This window comes from Vidua chalybeata, chromosome 5 (assembly GCF_026979565.1).
Source record: "Vidua chalybeata isolate OUT-0048 chromosome 5, bVidCha1 merged haplotype, whole genome shotgun sequence".
NCBI lineage: Eukaryota > Metazoa > Chordata > Aves > Passeriformes > Viduidae > Vidua > Vidua chalybeata.
The window spans coordinates 57,754,293-57,769,255 of NC_071534.1; the positions used below are offsets into that span (position 1 = coordinate 57,754,293).

At 38.2% G+C, this 14,963-nt stretch overlaps 1 protein-coding gene across 9 annotated transcripts in view; it reads right to left on the minus strand.

Annotated features, from left to right (window-relative positions):
* KIF21A (kinesin family member 21A) overlaps positions 1–14,963 on the minus strand; it is an 86,314-nt gene that overhangs the window by 2,480 nt on the left and 68,871 nt on the right. For 4 of the 9 annotated variants that reach the window (XM_053943432.1, XM_053943430.1, XM_053943429.1 and 1 more), the window contains 9 exons: positions 14,792–14,902; positions 14,133–14,261; positions 12,536–12,574; positions 10,442–10,578; positions 7,922–8,102; positions 7,422–7,586; positions 6,611–6,728; positions 3,590–3,760; positions 521–720 (listed from right to left, as the gene is read on the minus strand). In XM_053943432.1, the coding sequence (XP_053799407.1) occupies positions 521–720; positions 3,590–3,760; positions 6,611–6,728; positions 7,422–7,586; positions 7,922–8,102; positions 10,442–10,578; positions 12,536–12,574; positions 14,133–14,261; positions 14,792–14,902 (1,251 nt within the window). The remainder of the gene's footprint in view (positions 1–520; positions 721–3,589; positions 3,761–6,610; positions 6,729–7,421; positions 7,587–7,921; positions 8,103–10,441; positions 10,579–12,535; positions 12,575–14,132; positions 14,262–14,791; positions 14,903–14,963) is intronic. The other 5 variants (XM_053943433.1, XM_053943436.1, XM_053943431.1 and 2 more) reach the window with 3 other exon arrangements.

Here is a 14,963-nt window from a genome sequence, read left to right on the forward strand (position 1 = left end):
CTGTATGCCAGCACTCAAAAAGAAACCAACCACAAACCAACAACAGCCATGTGCCATGGCTTTTAGGAGAATTTGCAGAGATAAGGAATGAGTTCTACCAGGAAAGAATCCAACTGTAGAGAGAAGCTTATAAAGTTCTCAAGTACTGCCAAATTCTCCCTGCCATCCTGTAGATCAGTGGTCTCCAAACTTGTTTTGACCATGCACCCCTACCACTAAAATATTTTTAAGCCCACACTGCTGTGTATATTTATTAATTATACACACAAACCACTGAATTCTAATAATTTATTCCAGCACCCCACTGGGTCATGTTGTGCATCCTCTGGGGTGCACGCACCCAGGTGGCTGTGATAGATATTGGGGATGGCGGTGATAGATCTTAGCACTGAGGGGCATGGACTGGACAAGGTCTCCTGATGCTTTCTATGAAGTGAGTTACACATGTCCTACACACATATTCATGGACAGAATTCTAGCAGGGGACACAGAAAAGAAAGATTCATGGAGAAGAACTCACTCTGCTGCTGTAAAAATCTGGCTGGAGTTGGTGCAGATGGCATTTATAGGGCTGTCATGTCCCTTCATCTCACCAATGGGCGCAAAGGTATCCACGTTCCAGAGCTTGAGGGTGCCTCCCCTGCAGCCACTGAGCAGAACTGGTGCACCAGGCACCAGGCCAAGAGCACAAACCCAGTCCTTATGAGCATTAGGAACTTGCTGAAAGAGAGAAGGCAGAAAAGTCTCACAGGGCTGCAAAAAATTCCAGAGAAACAAGCACAGAAGTGGAAAAATCCCAAGCTGTAAGCCTGATTCCTTGTCCTGCAGCAGTTTTGTTACAGGGCTCTGGGTGGCTTCTGCACCTTTAGAGGAAGGAGAGTGCTAACTTCCAAGAGTGTTTCTTTTTGTGAAATAATACTGCAACAAAAAAAAAAACAAAACCTAATATGCACAATTGACCTAATGTGGAACAGAAATCAGTTTAGGATAATGTAAAGTCTGCATGTTTTCAAATGCATATTTGAATGCATTTTTGAACATATGGTCTCTGTATATGTTTCAAGTCTCTATAACTGCTATAAAACACAAAAAAAGAAAATCAAAAATACTGCAAAAAGTACACCAGGAAGACAGAAGCTGTTTCTGTGTTTGCCTTCTTTCTTTCTTCTTTTCCCACTACACATTATAAATTGATTTTGTGATGTTGCGGTTCACAGAAACACATTAATTCTTTATTGAGGAAGGGCACTAGCACTTTAGCTCTCATTCAGAAAGCAAAATGCTGCACAGACCAGCTGAGAACACCCTTTTGTTGTTCTCAAATTTATTTGAACACATTTATTTGTTCTCACAAATAAATACACGGGGAAAAATAAAAACATGGGGAAATAACAGCCAAAATTTGCTGTATTTTGGGGATACCAAATGTGGCCTTTCTCTAGTTCAGTTTGGTAAGAATTGCTTTGCTTTGCTGCATTGCTCATAATGGAGTACATTCAGCTTTCTAGGATCACCTTGGTGTTTCATTTATAACATGCACAGCTACCACAGCAGTGGTAGTTTGATTCTGCAGCACTTCATGAAACTGCGAGTGGCAGGGGGGTGGGGTGACCGTGGTTCTTATAAATCCCAATTTTGTCACAGCAGGGTTTTGTGACTTGGGATGTGCAACACCAGGTGAAGTAGATGATCTCCAAATTCTTTGGAATAGCATGCTTGTTAAGAGATTCTTCATCAATGAGGATCAGACCTGGTCAACACGTGTATGCCAAACCAGAACCTCTGATGCAATATTAGCCTTTCTGCTGTAAAGCAGCTTGGCTCTGTTTCAAGTTTTGGTTGCTGGGTAGATTAAGGAGAGCAGCTGTTCAATCTGCGACCTTGGAGGTTTTGAAAACTCAGCTGGGCAAGGCCTTGAGAAACCAGACCTAACTACAAAGTTGTCCTTGCTTGAAGCAGTAATACAACTTTACATGGTTTACAACTTTACAGTGGGCCCTTCAACTCCGAATTATCACATGATTAGCAAAGCAACAGCATTTCTCATTCCCTGAAAAAAGACGGTGAATAAAAATTATTTCTATTCTGTCAAATGCTTCAGTCTCACCTCCTTGAAAAACATAGAACATTTTATAGAAATAGAAATAAAAAGAAGCAAGTGTGACATTATTCTTATCAAGTTCTACTTTTCAAACCAATAAACAGAGGAAGTAGAGAAATTATGAAATGCACATATACCAAAAGGAAAACAAGGAAAGTGATATAACTAGTTCAATTTACATACTTATTCACCCCTGATCCTGTACTCTTTCTGGTGTTAAATTAATTGCAATAGCAAAAATGCATACTGCATTATATTTTAAAGAGCCTAAAATTCAAGAGTGAAGACACTCCTTACAACTTTAATGAAGTTATTCTGAGAATACAAAATCTTTCCAATGCCTGTGATTTTGGTACAAGATGCTTAAATGTGCTAACATTTCCTGTCCATTTCCTGGACAGACAGATGTGAGGACAGATGTCCCAATATGGCCAAGTGAAGATTTTCTGTAAGATGCTAAATTTATGAATCCTTATTTTAACTGTGAAGTCTTCGTAGTATTCTGAAAAGGAACTGGCACTGAAGTGGATGATTTTGAATGAAGGTCAAGAAAGTTTATTTATGTAATACTAGGTATGCCCATGTAGAAATTTTCTTTTCAAAGTAGCCAGTCCATTATTTTCTCGTGTCCCAATACTTTAAATTTCTATTTGTTTCCTTGCTATCAGTCAGCATATTAAATGCATGCTCTTCCTTTCCCTAAAAATTACTGCAAAAACAGCACTCTCTTCTGGTATTTGTTTTTCTGCCTTCCAGTTCTCACTCATTCTCAAGTTAAATAATCACTACTATACCTCAAGAACCTCTCATAAGACCTAGAAGAACAGAACAGCTTATACCAGGTAGACAAAAAGCAAAGTTCTTCATGCCAAACAAATTGCAAATTCCCCAGATTTGAGGTCCTTTTACACCCACTCCCTTTTTTTTCCTTTTTACATAAGGAAAAACATACAGCAAATGTGTTCTGACAGCAAGTGTTATTATAAGTGTGCTGTACACATAACATCACACATGCACTGTATAAGGTGATTTTCTAATGTCTAAGACAGTGTGGAGTGAGATAGGCTGTAAAACCTCATCACAAGAAAATATTCTTTAGCCTGATCTAAAGTATTGTTTCTCATTAATGAGTTACCAATCCATAATTTACTAACTTGTCAAAGACAAGTATTCAACGATTCCAGTCACAGATGAGGCAAATGCTACTTTTACTCTGAAGCAGAAAAACAACCCCCATGTACTCAGAGCTAAAACAGGATAACCACTTCATCAGAATTTCCTGACGCTATATGCGCAGAAGAGAAAAGCAACTGCATGTAAAGATCAAGTACCTTATTGATTTCTTTCTTAGTCAGTGCTCTATGCCTTCCCTATTAAAAGCACCAGTGTCTATGTGAATAGTCATTGTATGAGCCTGAACATTTATACAGCCTGAAAACAGTTCTACAGTGTGACTGTCACAGCAGCTGCATGATTTTTTTTCATTACCTGAAGAAGGTCTTTTTGAGACAAATCCCATTTCTTAATTCCATTATCTCTCGATCCACTAAAAAGGTTATCTCCCATAATTGCAAGTGCTTCAATGCCATCATAATGAGGAGGTTCAAAATTGTGTGTAGGACTTACGCTTCCAAGAGCCCCTTCAGTCACATCAAACATCTAAAATAAATAATAAAATATGTTATATGAAATTTTCTGCCATCTAATCTGCTTGAAAGTCATGCAGTAAATAACTTCAAGGAAAAAAACTTGTTACAGTCTTACTACAGGCCACAGTATCATGATGTATATTTGACAGAATTTATCTACCTGAACCACTCCTTTCTCCTCTTCCTCTCCTCTTGCCTGAAATGGGGATACTCCACTGACTTCAGAGAAGACTGCTGTGGGAAGAAGCACTACTACTTCAATATCATATACACAGCAGCTTCACAGGAAGGGCCCATATATACCCTGGGTGAGTTTGGGAAACATAACTCACTCTAGGAGAATTGCACAGGTAAGTAGCTTCAGAAACAGGCATTAATATGTTTTTCTGGACAAGTTGTTTTGTTAAGGGTTACATACTATTACACACTGATGCTTTTCATGGACTAGACACACCTCTCTCCTTGTCTGTGCTCCAAGAATGGGGTGTTAAAACAAACTCTTTAAGAAAGGTTGTTTTAACAATTTAAGCCAAAATCAATGCCATCAAGTCTTTGTTGCTAGAGCTGCAGTGTAAGCAATCCTGATTCATTTTGCATTGTAGGGAACCAAAACTCACCCAGTGAGACTGAGCTGAAAGAACAGATGAGCTGTAACTTTTTAAACCATCAGCTCTGCTTCACAAGCAAATGTCAAATTTTATTCTCTATTATTTGCTCTTTATTGGCCTTTTAGAATGAATAAGCTTGACAGTAGAGAAGGGAGAGCTTGGTAGTGCAAAATAATATCTTGTGAGCTAAAGGTATTTTAAAATAAGTTACCACATTCAATTAACATGCATCAGTTCCAATTGTAACAAAAAATTCAATGATAAACCAGAAAAATCAGGTACCTAGAGATGACTAATATTACTGACTCAGTAGACAAGACAGTCGTTTCCTGTGGCATGACAGTATCTGTCACCAGACCTGGTAGCCCAACAGACCTAGCCATGCAGAGAACCACAGATTGTTAAGGGGTTAAAATGGACCTTAAAGATCATGTAGTCCCAACCCCTCTTCGGTAGTAGGGACACCTCCCACTGTACCAAGCAGCTCAAGGCCTTATCCAGCCTGGCTTTGCATACTGCCAGTATTGCGGCATCTACAACCTCACTGGGCAACCTGTTTGTGTCCCACCACCTTCACAGTGAAGAATTTCATGTTAATATCATAAACCAAATTTCCCCTTTTTCCATCTGTACTCATTACTCCTTGTTTGTCACTACAGTTCCTGATTAAGAGTCCCTCTCTGGCTTCCCTGTAAGCCCCCTTCTAATACTGGAAAGTTATGAGGTCTCCAGATAACCTTCTTTTCTGGGCTGAACAGAAGCATTGAAAATTCATAGGCAGCTGCACATACAGATCATTTATAATATCCAAAGTGGCTTGACAATTCTGGAGGCATTCACTTTGGAGAACACACACTACTCTGAAGCACATAGAAATGGCTGAAATATCCCTGGACATTGTAGTGGTGTAAAGTCAAGAGGCAGGCAGACTTTGGAGGATTTATGTAGCCTGGCCATGGAAAGGAAGGACAAGAAGGACAGATAAACTTCTCTGACTGTTGACAGTTTTGTTTTCCAAAAGCCCTCCCATCTCCTTGCTTGTCACAGGAGCTCACAGCATGACAAACTTGCATTACATGATCCCAACCCTGTTGTTCCCACTCAGGTCCTTCACTCATAACTGTGCCAGGATGGCAGCTCATAACTAAACTGATATTCTGAACTGTGCAGAGAAGTAATTCTCAGAGTGTCTGCCTCTGTCTCCCCATTGCCTAAGAATCCCCTGGCCTCTAACCATAGGGACACTGCTGATAGGATTCAAATCCACAGCCCAAAGTGTCCAACTATGCACCAACCTCTCAGGCAGTTTTTTGCATCTGGCACAATGCACAGCCAAGCATCCAAGAATTGTAGAATAATATGAAAAAAAGAAAGCCTAGCTCAGTGAGAAAGCTCACACAGGTTCTGGATCCTGCTCCACCCCCACTGTGTTAATACACTTTTTCCAGTGTGTGAGAAGAACAGAACAAAGGGTATCCCCTCATAAGAAGCTAGGGTTTCTTGTCCATTCTCTCTTTAGCCTTATGCATCACACATTCTTTACAGTGTGAGGATCAGCTTTACAGATGATCTACAATTCCCTAGGTCTAGTGATTTGGGTGTAGCCCTGAAAAACAGGAGCTTGTGGGTTCAAACAGCAACTGGCTGAGGTGAGCCAAAAAAAAAAAAAAAAGAGAGAGAGAAAATAACCCCTCCTCCCAAAAACCAGATTCCATATCCTTGAATGAATTAATCACAATTCTGAGAAACAGAAAAGTTTATTGGCCACCTTGGCTGAGAAGTGCTGACCTTGCTGCCTTCCCCACTTCAGAACACAGGTAACACTTCAGAAAGAGCCTGGGCTAAACCCTGGACTCTCTCCTGTGAGGAATACACAAGGTGTCTCTGCTGAAACAATTAGGTCTTCACTCCAAAACAGAGGCATTGACTTAAGATACTTTAAAGAGCTAAATGTTACCTAAAAGTAGGTGTTACAAATACTTCTCCAAGACTTTGTACACCCGACATCCAATTTAATGGGGATTAAAAGAAAACTTAACTGGAGACAACCATGCATCCATCTTCCTTGGTGAAACAAAAAAGGCACTGAATTGGTAAGTATTATGACTGAATATTATTCATGATCCATGACTGGTGACATAATTTTCATCTTGGCTATCACATTTTGAATGTGTAGATGTAAGCCACTTCTGCTGAAGTCTGCATCCCATGCTGATGCGCCAAGTTAAAATGAGCAAGTATTAGTGGCTTACCTTTATATAATGATCCTTTGAACCAGTGATAATAAGATCTTGTCCATTGGAGATCTGATCAACAGTAAGGCACATAACAGGACCCTGGTGACCAGTTAGCTTTCCTGTAGACTGAAATCTTTAAGGATAAGAGAAGAAATGAGGATTTGTTAATTTTTCATATATCCAATATAGTCAATAGCACAGCTTCTGACAGAATGGATCTGTCAAAAAATTTTTATTTTCCCTATGTCTTCAGTACTCATCCTCTTGTTTACCTATACTCTATTGTTCATATCCATGGATAACTATTAAATCTATGTTAAATACAACAAAACCCCTCTACATATACAAAATAAGAATTAAAACATTTTAAAGTAAAGATGAATCAGTCCCCTCATAATTTTTGCATTGCATTTTGAATGCAATCTTTGGGAGCAGGTTCTGTTTGGAAAAGTGCAATTATAGTGCAGCTATCATAATCCCATATTATATTGCATTACTTCCATTGACTTCCCTCATCTCATCAACAATTACTAGTCAGGATTCCCATTCCCACCTTACAAAAGTGTGTTTTGGAGTGCCTGTCAAACGAAACCTTGTATTTTTCCAGTCATTTTTACTGAAATGATTCACCACAACCTTAACACATGAGAAAATCATTATCTCAGTAACCACCACAGATTGGTTAGCTGATCTGTAACTGATACCATATTTTGCCCAGGTATGGACACTACCATATAGAAGAAACTGACTGTTTCATGTGCACAACTTTGCTGCCTATGCACATGTAACCACCTAAAGAACATTCTCTTTGGCTGGTGGTCAGTACCTTTTCAGGTCCCACATCCTCACTGAGTTTCCAGCAGCTGCATAGAGGAATGTGCCAGTTGGATTTAGTGCAATCTGATTGATCTGGTTCTCTCCAGCTGGGATAGCAACTGTTCTGTTAGTACTTCCTGAACACACATCAGCAGGCATAGCTTGGCCTGAAGACCTGAGTACAGAGAAGGAGAAAAAGTAAAAAAAAAAAAGAAAAAGTTTGTTTGCCATACTTCATATACTCTCTGAAAACAAACATATTTCACTGAGCAGAAAAGGCTATAAGCCAATTATGAATACTGAACATCTGATAAAACTCTGGATGTAAATTGTTTTGTGTTCCCTTTACTGGTGCCCCATATTGACTTAGACTGAACATGTAAAGAAAGCTGCCATCCCCAACAGTGTACTTATATTACACTGTACTGCAATATTGAATTAAATATAATAAAATGTATCTAAAACTAAGACTCATTTGAATGCTTGGCATCTGAGGTTCAGCATACTCACGTCAACGTCCGAATGCACTTTGCAGAATCTCTGATGTCCCACACCTTGATATAGGAGGTTGAAACTGTGAAGACCAGGCTTGTGTAGTTGCAATATTTAATAGAAACTACATTATTTGGATGACCCCCTAAAGACATAATCTCTTGTCCAGTTACCAGATTCCAGACTTTACAAGTACGATCTAAATAAAGAAAAACAAAAAGGGGGAAAATATTAACAATAATAAAAAAAACCCCAAAAAATCTCATGCTTTTCCTAAACTCAGTTAATTAAAATAAAAATACACATATTCATTTGTACTCATATATTTTCCTCCATTTCTGTAGACACTGCAGGAAAACAGCTAAATAAAGTAGTTCTTAAAAAATACACATAGGCATCCATCTATCATCATCAAACTAAGCAAGGTTAATCGTTAAATGTGCTTTCAAGATCTGCATATTAGCTCCCAAAGCATTTTAAAAGAATAAAAATCTCAAGGGAAGTGAAAATGCAGACAATTTAGAGGCTATAAATTGTGGATGATGATAGATGAAAAGAAGAATCGAATCTTTAATTCAAGAATTCATGATCAAAAACATAGTTCAGGACAAGTTTTGAGACTTGGCATGGCCAAGTTCTGACTGCCACAACAAAACTACAAAGGTGAGAAGGGACCCAAACTCTTCAGTGTTTTGGAGGCCTCTGAAAATCCCAGCAGAGTGTGCTTTAGCTACTGTTTTGATTCCATGGCAAAGGAATTTAAATACTGCAACCTTTTATGTGTTAAAATCCCAAATGCATAGAAGTTTTAAAGAAATCTGCAACACTATTGGCAAGAACAGGAAACTCCCCTTGCTGCACCATGTCTGTATCACTCCATGCATTTTAGACATACATTTATACTGAAATAAGTACTGGAAGGATGAAGAGAAAGCTTCATGTATTGGCTCTAGTTATGATAGCATGAAGGTAAGTTTAGCAAGACCTGTCTGCCACTTTACAACACCAACTGTGAAGATCAAAGATCTGCAATGCACATGAGAGCTTACTGGCATTTCTGAATTTGTGTGCAAGTATTAGCTGATGTCAGTGAGCTGAGACTTTCTGCTTCAGCAACAATTTCCAAAAGATTTAACTTTAATTAAATGAACAACTGTCTACACTCTTGAATAGAAGCATACTTGGTAAACTCCCCTCAAAAAATATATGCAGGAAAAATTCTCCCATAAGTTTAAGAAGTTAGGATATTACTTCAAAAAAGTAAATATTTGTAATATCTGCAAACATCCATTAAAAAAAAAAAAACCAAAAAAAACCCAACTACCAAACTCTTAGAATATAAATCTAGATGTAAAATAAAATTTTAAAACATGCCCTTTTTTCCCCTCATGTAGCCACTAAATTCAAAATCTCAATAGAAATCAACTAAGTATTATTTACAAAATCTAAATCAATGTCCTTTTTTCAGTTGTATATGCTTCTACAAACGTTGAAATGTTGGCTTAAAACCTGCAAGATCAAAAGTTTGCCAACTCACTCAAAGTGTGTGATTTGGTATTTTTAACAGCCAGCTAGCAGAATAGCCACAGAAATCATATCTGAATATTAGCAGTGGAAGACCTGCATCTGATGGGGTTGTCAACCATGCTATACTGGGATAAAAGGGATGTCCTGAAATTTCAAGGTTTATTCATTATATGAACTAGTGAAAAGGAGAGTCTCCCTGTCAACAGGTGTTAATTTCTTCCCAGCCACTCTAATTCCTCTTAGCTTTGATACTTTCAGAAAAAAAGAATCTGCCATAGTTTCAGCTGCACAATGTAAGATTATAACAAGTCCTTTATATTAAAATAGGTGTTTGTGAAGAGAAACTATTGAGCTCCAGTGGTCTCTTGTGGTATCTTCAAGCCAAACTGAGCAATGATACTGGAAATTCACTACAGACAGGAGGAAAATGTTTTCTTCAAAACACTGCTTCTATCGGTTTGAGAAGTTTATAGAGTGACTGCACCATCCAGTAAGGAACTTAGAGACTACTAAAATTCCAGGCCCTCCCACAACTGCCATACAGCTCTTGTAACAACAAAGGACAGGCAGCCAGATGCACAGAGGAAGCAGAAGACACCCTCAGATGAAGAAGATAGCTCGAAGAACCAACTGTGGCATAAGGGTATTCAAACTCTGTGCAGTAGAGCCAAACATGTGCCAATTCTCACCTCCACCCTTACCCTGAAGCTATTTGCATTGCATATCCTGTCTGCACATGCTACCATGACTGCTTCCATCATATCACTCAACAAATGTTAATATTACTGCTTTTTGTGGTGTTCCACTACAAATAAGCAGCCAAATACTACACGTTGGAGTTAGAAACCCGTAGATAATTACTGTAAATCCCTCTTCAGCTTATGTTGAGAAACAGACCCTTAGAATTTTCCACTGTGTTTACAGCACTAAGCACAAATTGAGAATTTCACAACACCCCAAGTTGTCAAAGCAGCCTCTGTAGGCAGCAGAGGTGCACAGAGCTTGCCCAACCTTTAGATCCAGTGAAGAGAAGATCATCAGTTGCATCAACGCAAAGCACAGCCTTGGTATGTCCCTCAGCTGTATAGATACACTGAAGTGGGGAAGATCGGATGCCTTTTGAAGCAGGAAAGGGGTTAATTATCCCCCTAAGGAAAAAAAAAAGGAATGTGAGTTGGTCATAGTAACAGACACAGATAAAGCTAATTTACTTCCATCTAGGGAAAAAAATTAACCTAGTGTTCTTAGATGTGAGGGCAGAACAGCTGAATGCCTTTCATGAACTATGCAAGGACCTTTACTATTCAGCTTCAACACGTTAACTCTGGACTATCAGTTAAAGGAAATCACATTCAAAAACAAACAAATGAAAAGACAACAAGATGCTAAATGCTGGGTACATGGCAAAGTCTGCATAATGCTGAACAAACCAGGATACTTAATGCTTCTGTATGCCCAAGATCGACCATCTAAAGAGCACAATCTGAAAAATGGAGCAAATGTAATGTGCACTGCCAATTCCAAACTCAGCATGCATTTCACATCATCTGTGTTCTATGGGCAGACCCAGAAAACTGCTGTTAACTTCTGTGCCTGAAGAATGTTCCCACTGCACCCTGTACCCAGCAACACGCTCATGCTCAAATGGCCAAAAGGGAGGATGATTGGAATGCTGACACCCCAGAGGAATCTTCCCGGGCACTTTCAGCTAATTCTGTGGTGATGCCAAAACACTAACTTGCCTGAAACAAACACCTCACAATTCTTTACCAAACAAAAATTACTAGCAGTCTAAAATCCCACGCATACAAGTGCAAGCACACCAACCACTTTATTTCTGTGTAGAAAAGCCTCAAGGTAATGCCCAAAACATGCAATACAGCTGTGACCTGGCCAGCTTGCAGTTAAGACTCACTGTCATGCTCTTTTGGGAATCATACACATAACTGTGAGGAAAAGGAGCTAAACCATAGCCCTATCTCATCAAAACAAAACAAAACAAAAGTATCAGATATTTTAGGAAATTGTAAAAAATTCATCGTATTGTCCAGAAGTTTGCTATAGAAAGGAAAACGTCCTTTATGATACAAGCCAACTTTGTGACACCTGGTTAGTTTATCTAGTACTTTAAAGTTATGATTTTAAACATTTTTACAGTTCAGGACATCTTCACTCATATAATTCATTACTCCTCAGCAATCCTTCTATAGATTTTACTAGTATTAATAGCATCTTAAATTGTGTAACATTATCCTCCTCATTTTGGAAAGGCGTTCACCTTTGATCTGCACCATTTTATGTTTTCAAGAAAACAGGAACAATTTGCTTTTTAATTAATTTAGGTCTCTATGCTCTTGTTTTCTAGCATCACACTAAACTAACATTTTCTCTGTAGTATTCCCTAGTGGATCATGCTGCCTCTGAACTGCTGCTGTTCTCACCTTCTCACTTTCATGACAAGCCATGTAAAATACATGACCTGGAGCTATTTATCTACCTATATGCAGTGCTCTAAAATCTACAGATAAAAAACCACTACAACGACCAGCCAAAGCCACCATTACATTATTGGCAGTTATCTGACTGCCCTTCTCTAAATAAACTGATTTTTCATTGAGTACCAAAATCCTAACAGGGACACAAGTGGCAACATTTCTTTCATCTCTTAAGCCACTGTGCATTCTCTCAGAAAGACAGAATAAAAAATTACTAGTTTTTATTTACACTAGGATTTCATTTTTAGTGATCAAAGCATACAACTGAAAAACAAAAGTAAGGAGAGAAACAAATAAAACATAAGACAATGTTTGCTCCTATTTTTTTTTTTAAGAAAACACAGAAAAAATGTGTCTAAGGAAATATTTACACCATACTTCAGTTATAATTAAAATACCTGACATGCTCAACAATGATAAAAGAACACCCTAAAAAAGGAGAGGGGGAAACATGCTTGACCCAAATCTCAGGTATTTCATGTTCCAGCAAAAGCAAGAGAAACAACGCACAGGTATCAGGAAAAATCATGCAGCAAAATGAAATGTCTTAAGAACTGGAATAACTTTGGTGAGAGATGCCAAGAAAACAGAAAAGAGAAAGAGAGAGTACCTTTGTACCTCCGACAGAGAGGAATCACTTTCATCAGACCTACAATCAACAGTGGTGGAATTGTGAGGAGAAAGAATATAGGTATCAGCAAAGGAATGCCTCCACATGAGAAGAACAAACAACAGCATGGCCAACTCAGAAAAGCAATGCAAATCCACATACATTATGCAGCATTGCTCAAGGTATATCTCAAACCCATGATGATATGGGGGGTCGGGGGGAAAGAATAATTATCTTAAAATATCACTCTCAGCAGTAAGTTACAGTAGACTGTTTCAGCTCCAGAAGACGAGTAACAGCAGCTGAGCCATTTCTTATTTCCCCAACAATTTCTTAGAGAAGGCAAAAAATTAAATGGAGAAGATAGATGCACAAGTTAACCTCCATAAGATCGTGCTTGCTGAGAATATAAAAAGAAAAAAAATACTCTGAACATCAATGCCTGCTAAGTGTAGAAGAGACATGCAAAATATTAGTCACAGAGATATAAATGTTAAATATGATAACCCACTCAAATAAATGCAGCAATTTGCAAGCCATGCTAAGTTCAAAATCCTTCACCTCTCATTTGGAAAAATGTTTAAAAATAAAACCCAAGAAAACATACAAGACAATATTTCCCCAAGACACGATGATTTTCAGTACGTCTTAAGATGTGCTTCATTTTCAACTCAAACAGATTGAGCAGTTTCTATTTGACTTCAAAGTCAGTTCAGAGAAAATGAAAAGGGTTTGGTGGGAATTAGCAATATGAAAGGCAAGCTAAGATAAAGAAGTCACAAGCACAGTTAATGAAAGCCTTGCAAGCCACTGCTTGGTATGTGGTGGCTGTAGACCTCCTAAAAAGACCCCATTTTATTCAAAAAAATAGTATAAACAGACAAAAGCAATTTCTTGCTAGAGTTACAAATAAAGGTTTATTATAAATCTGAGCTGCAGTTCATAAGAACTGCATGGTATTTGTATCAGTACTGAAACATGTAATAGTGATTCTAGTCAAGTAAAGTCCACTGCCATTTGGAGTAAGGCTCCTAAACAGACGCCTAATGTGAGAAAAATCTGTTCTGCTTTTTCTAAACAAGATATGAATATCATCTACTCCTGCAGATCACCTCCTTAAGTCAGTCTGTTCAATAATTTGGATAATCTCTAAACAACTGCGTGCTAGCCATTTCAATATCCCATCCTCTGAGGTGGTGGTGTGAGAGCACTCTGAGCAACACTGGAGCAACTCAGTAACTGTCAAAAGTACTATTTCCTAAATTATCACCTAAAATCTATTTTTTGAGTGTAAATACACACACAAATACATAAACATCTAAGAATTCTACCATTTTCTATTTTGGGTTTAAAACTACCAATACCAGACATAGCCTAGAAAACAGGAAACAAGGTTCAGCAGGAAATTTCTCTTCTCAAATTTTTACAGTGGTTCCATGGTAGTTTAAAGTATTTCCTTTGAAAACTACACAATAACATGAGAAACATCTCCTCCTGTCTTGCAGAAGGGCAAAATTTCTACCAGACACTACACTGAAAACTTGAGCACACTTTGCATTTCCCTGGTTGGGGGCTGAGGCTTCCTTTTGTGACTTACTTATCCTGCTGAACTGATGTGTTTCCCTGAGAAACAGTAAGACGACTAAAAACATTCATTTCATTACGGGGCCGGCTTGGTGGGGAAGTAGGAGGTGACAGACTAGCCTCTGGGGCTCCAGAATCTGAGCTACAAAAAAAAAAGAACATCTTCTTTAACAGGTTATGAATGGTTAGAATAGTTAAATGCAACATGCCTCAAATGTTAGATGCTCTTTTCTTAAGCAAATAATTAAGATTGTAATACTAGCTACAGATATTTCTCAGAGAATGCAAAAAAACTTAATGCTGCAGAGTGCAAGATGGCACAACGTTCAAAGACTAAGTGGTAAAAGTGAAAGCTACAGGCAGAAAACACACATGTAGAACAAAGGAATTCTTATAAAATTGAAGGCTCTTGGAGATATTGTTGACTTTGATTTAAAAAAAAATGTAATTTGCAAATGCTCCAAAGGATATTTTCTCAGGGCTCTGCCCCTGAGTTGTTTTGTACAGAAAAACAACCTGGAAAAAACCCAAAACCATGCATAAGCTGAGCAATGAATATCAACACTGACAACAATACTAACTGTCCTGAAAGAAAAGAAAGACAAAAATACAGATTTATTTTTCAAGAAAATTCAAATTATGTCAGAGGAAATAAATTTAAAATAATCTTACAGTTTTTGTTCTTTTGTCTTTGTCTTTTCCATTGTTTTCTCATAGGCTTTTCTCTTTGCTAAAGGTGAAGGCTCAGGTATCTTCTTCTCTGGAAGAGATGGCTGTCTCGAACTAAAACAAGAGCAACCATTATCTCAGTCTAAGGCCCTTCACAGAACATTACCTGTCATTC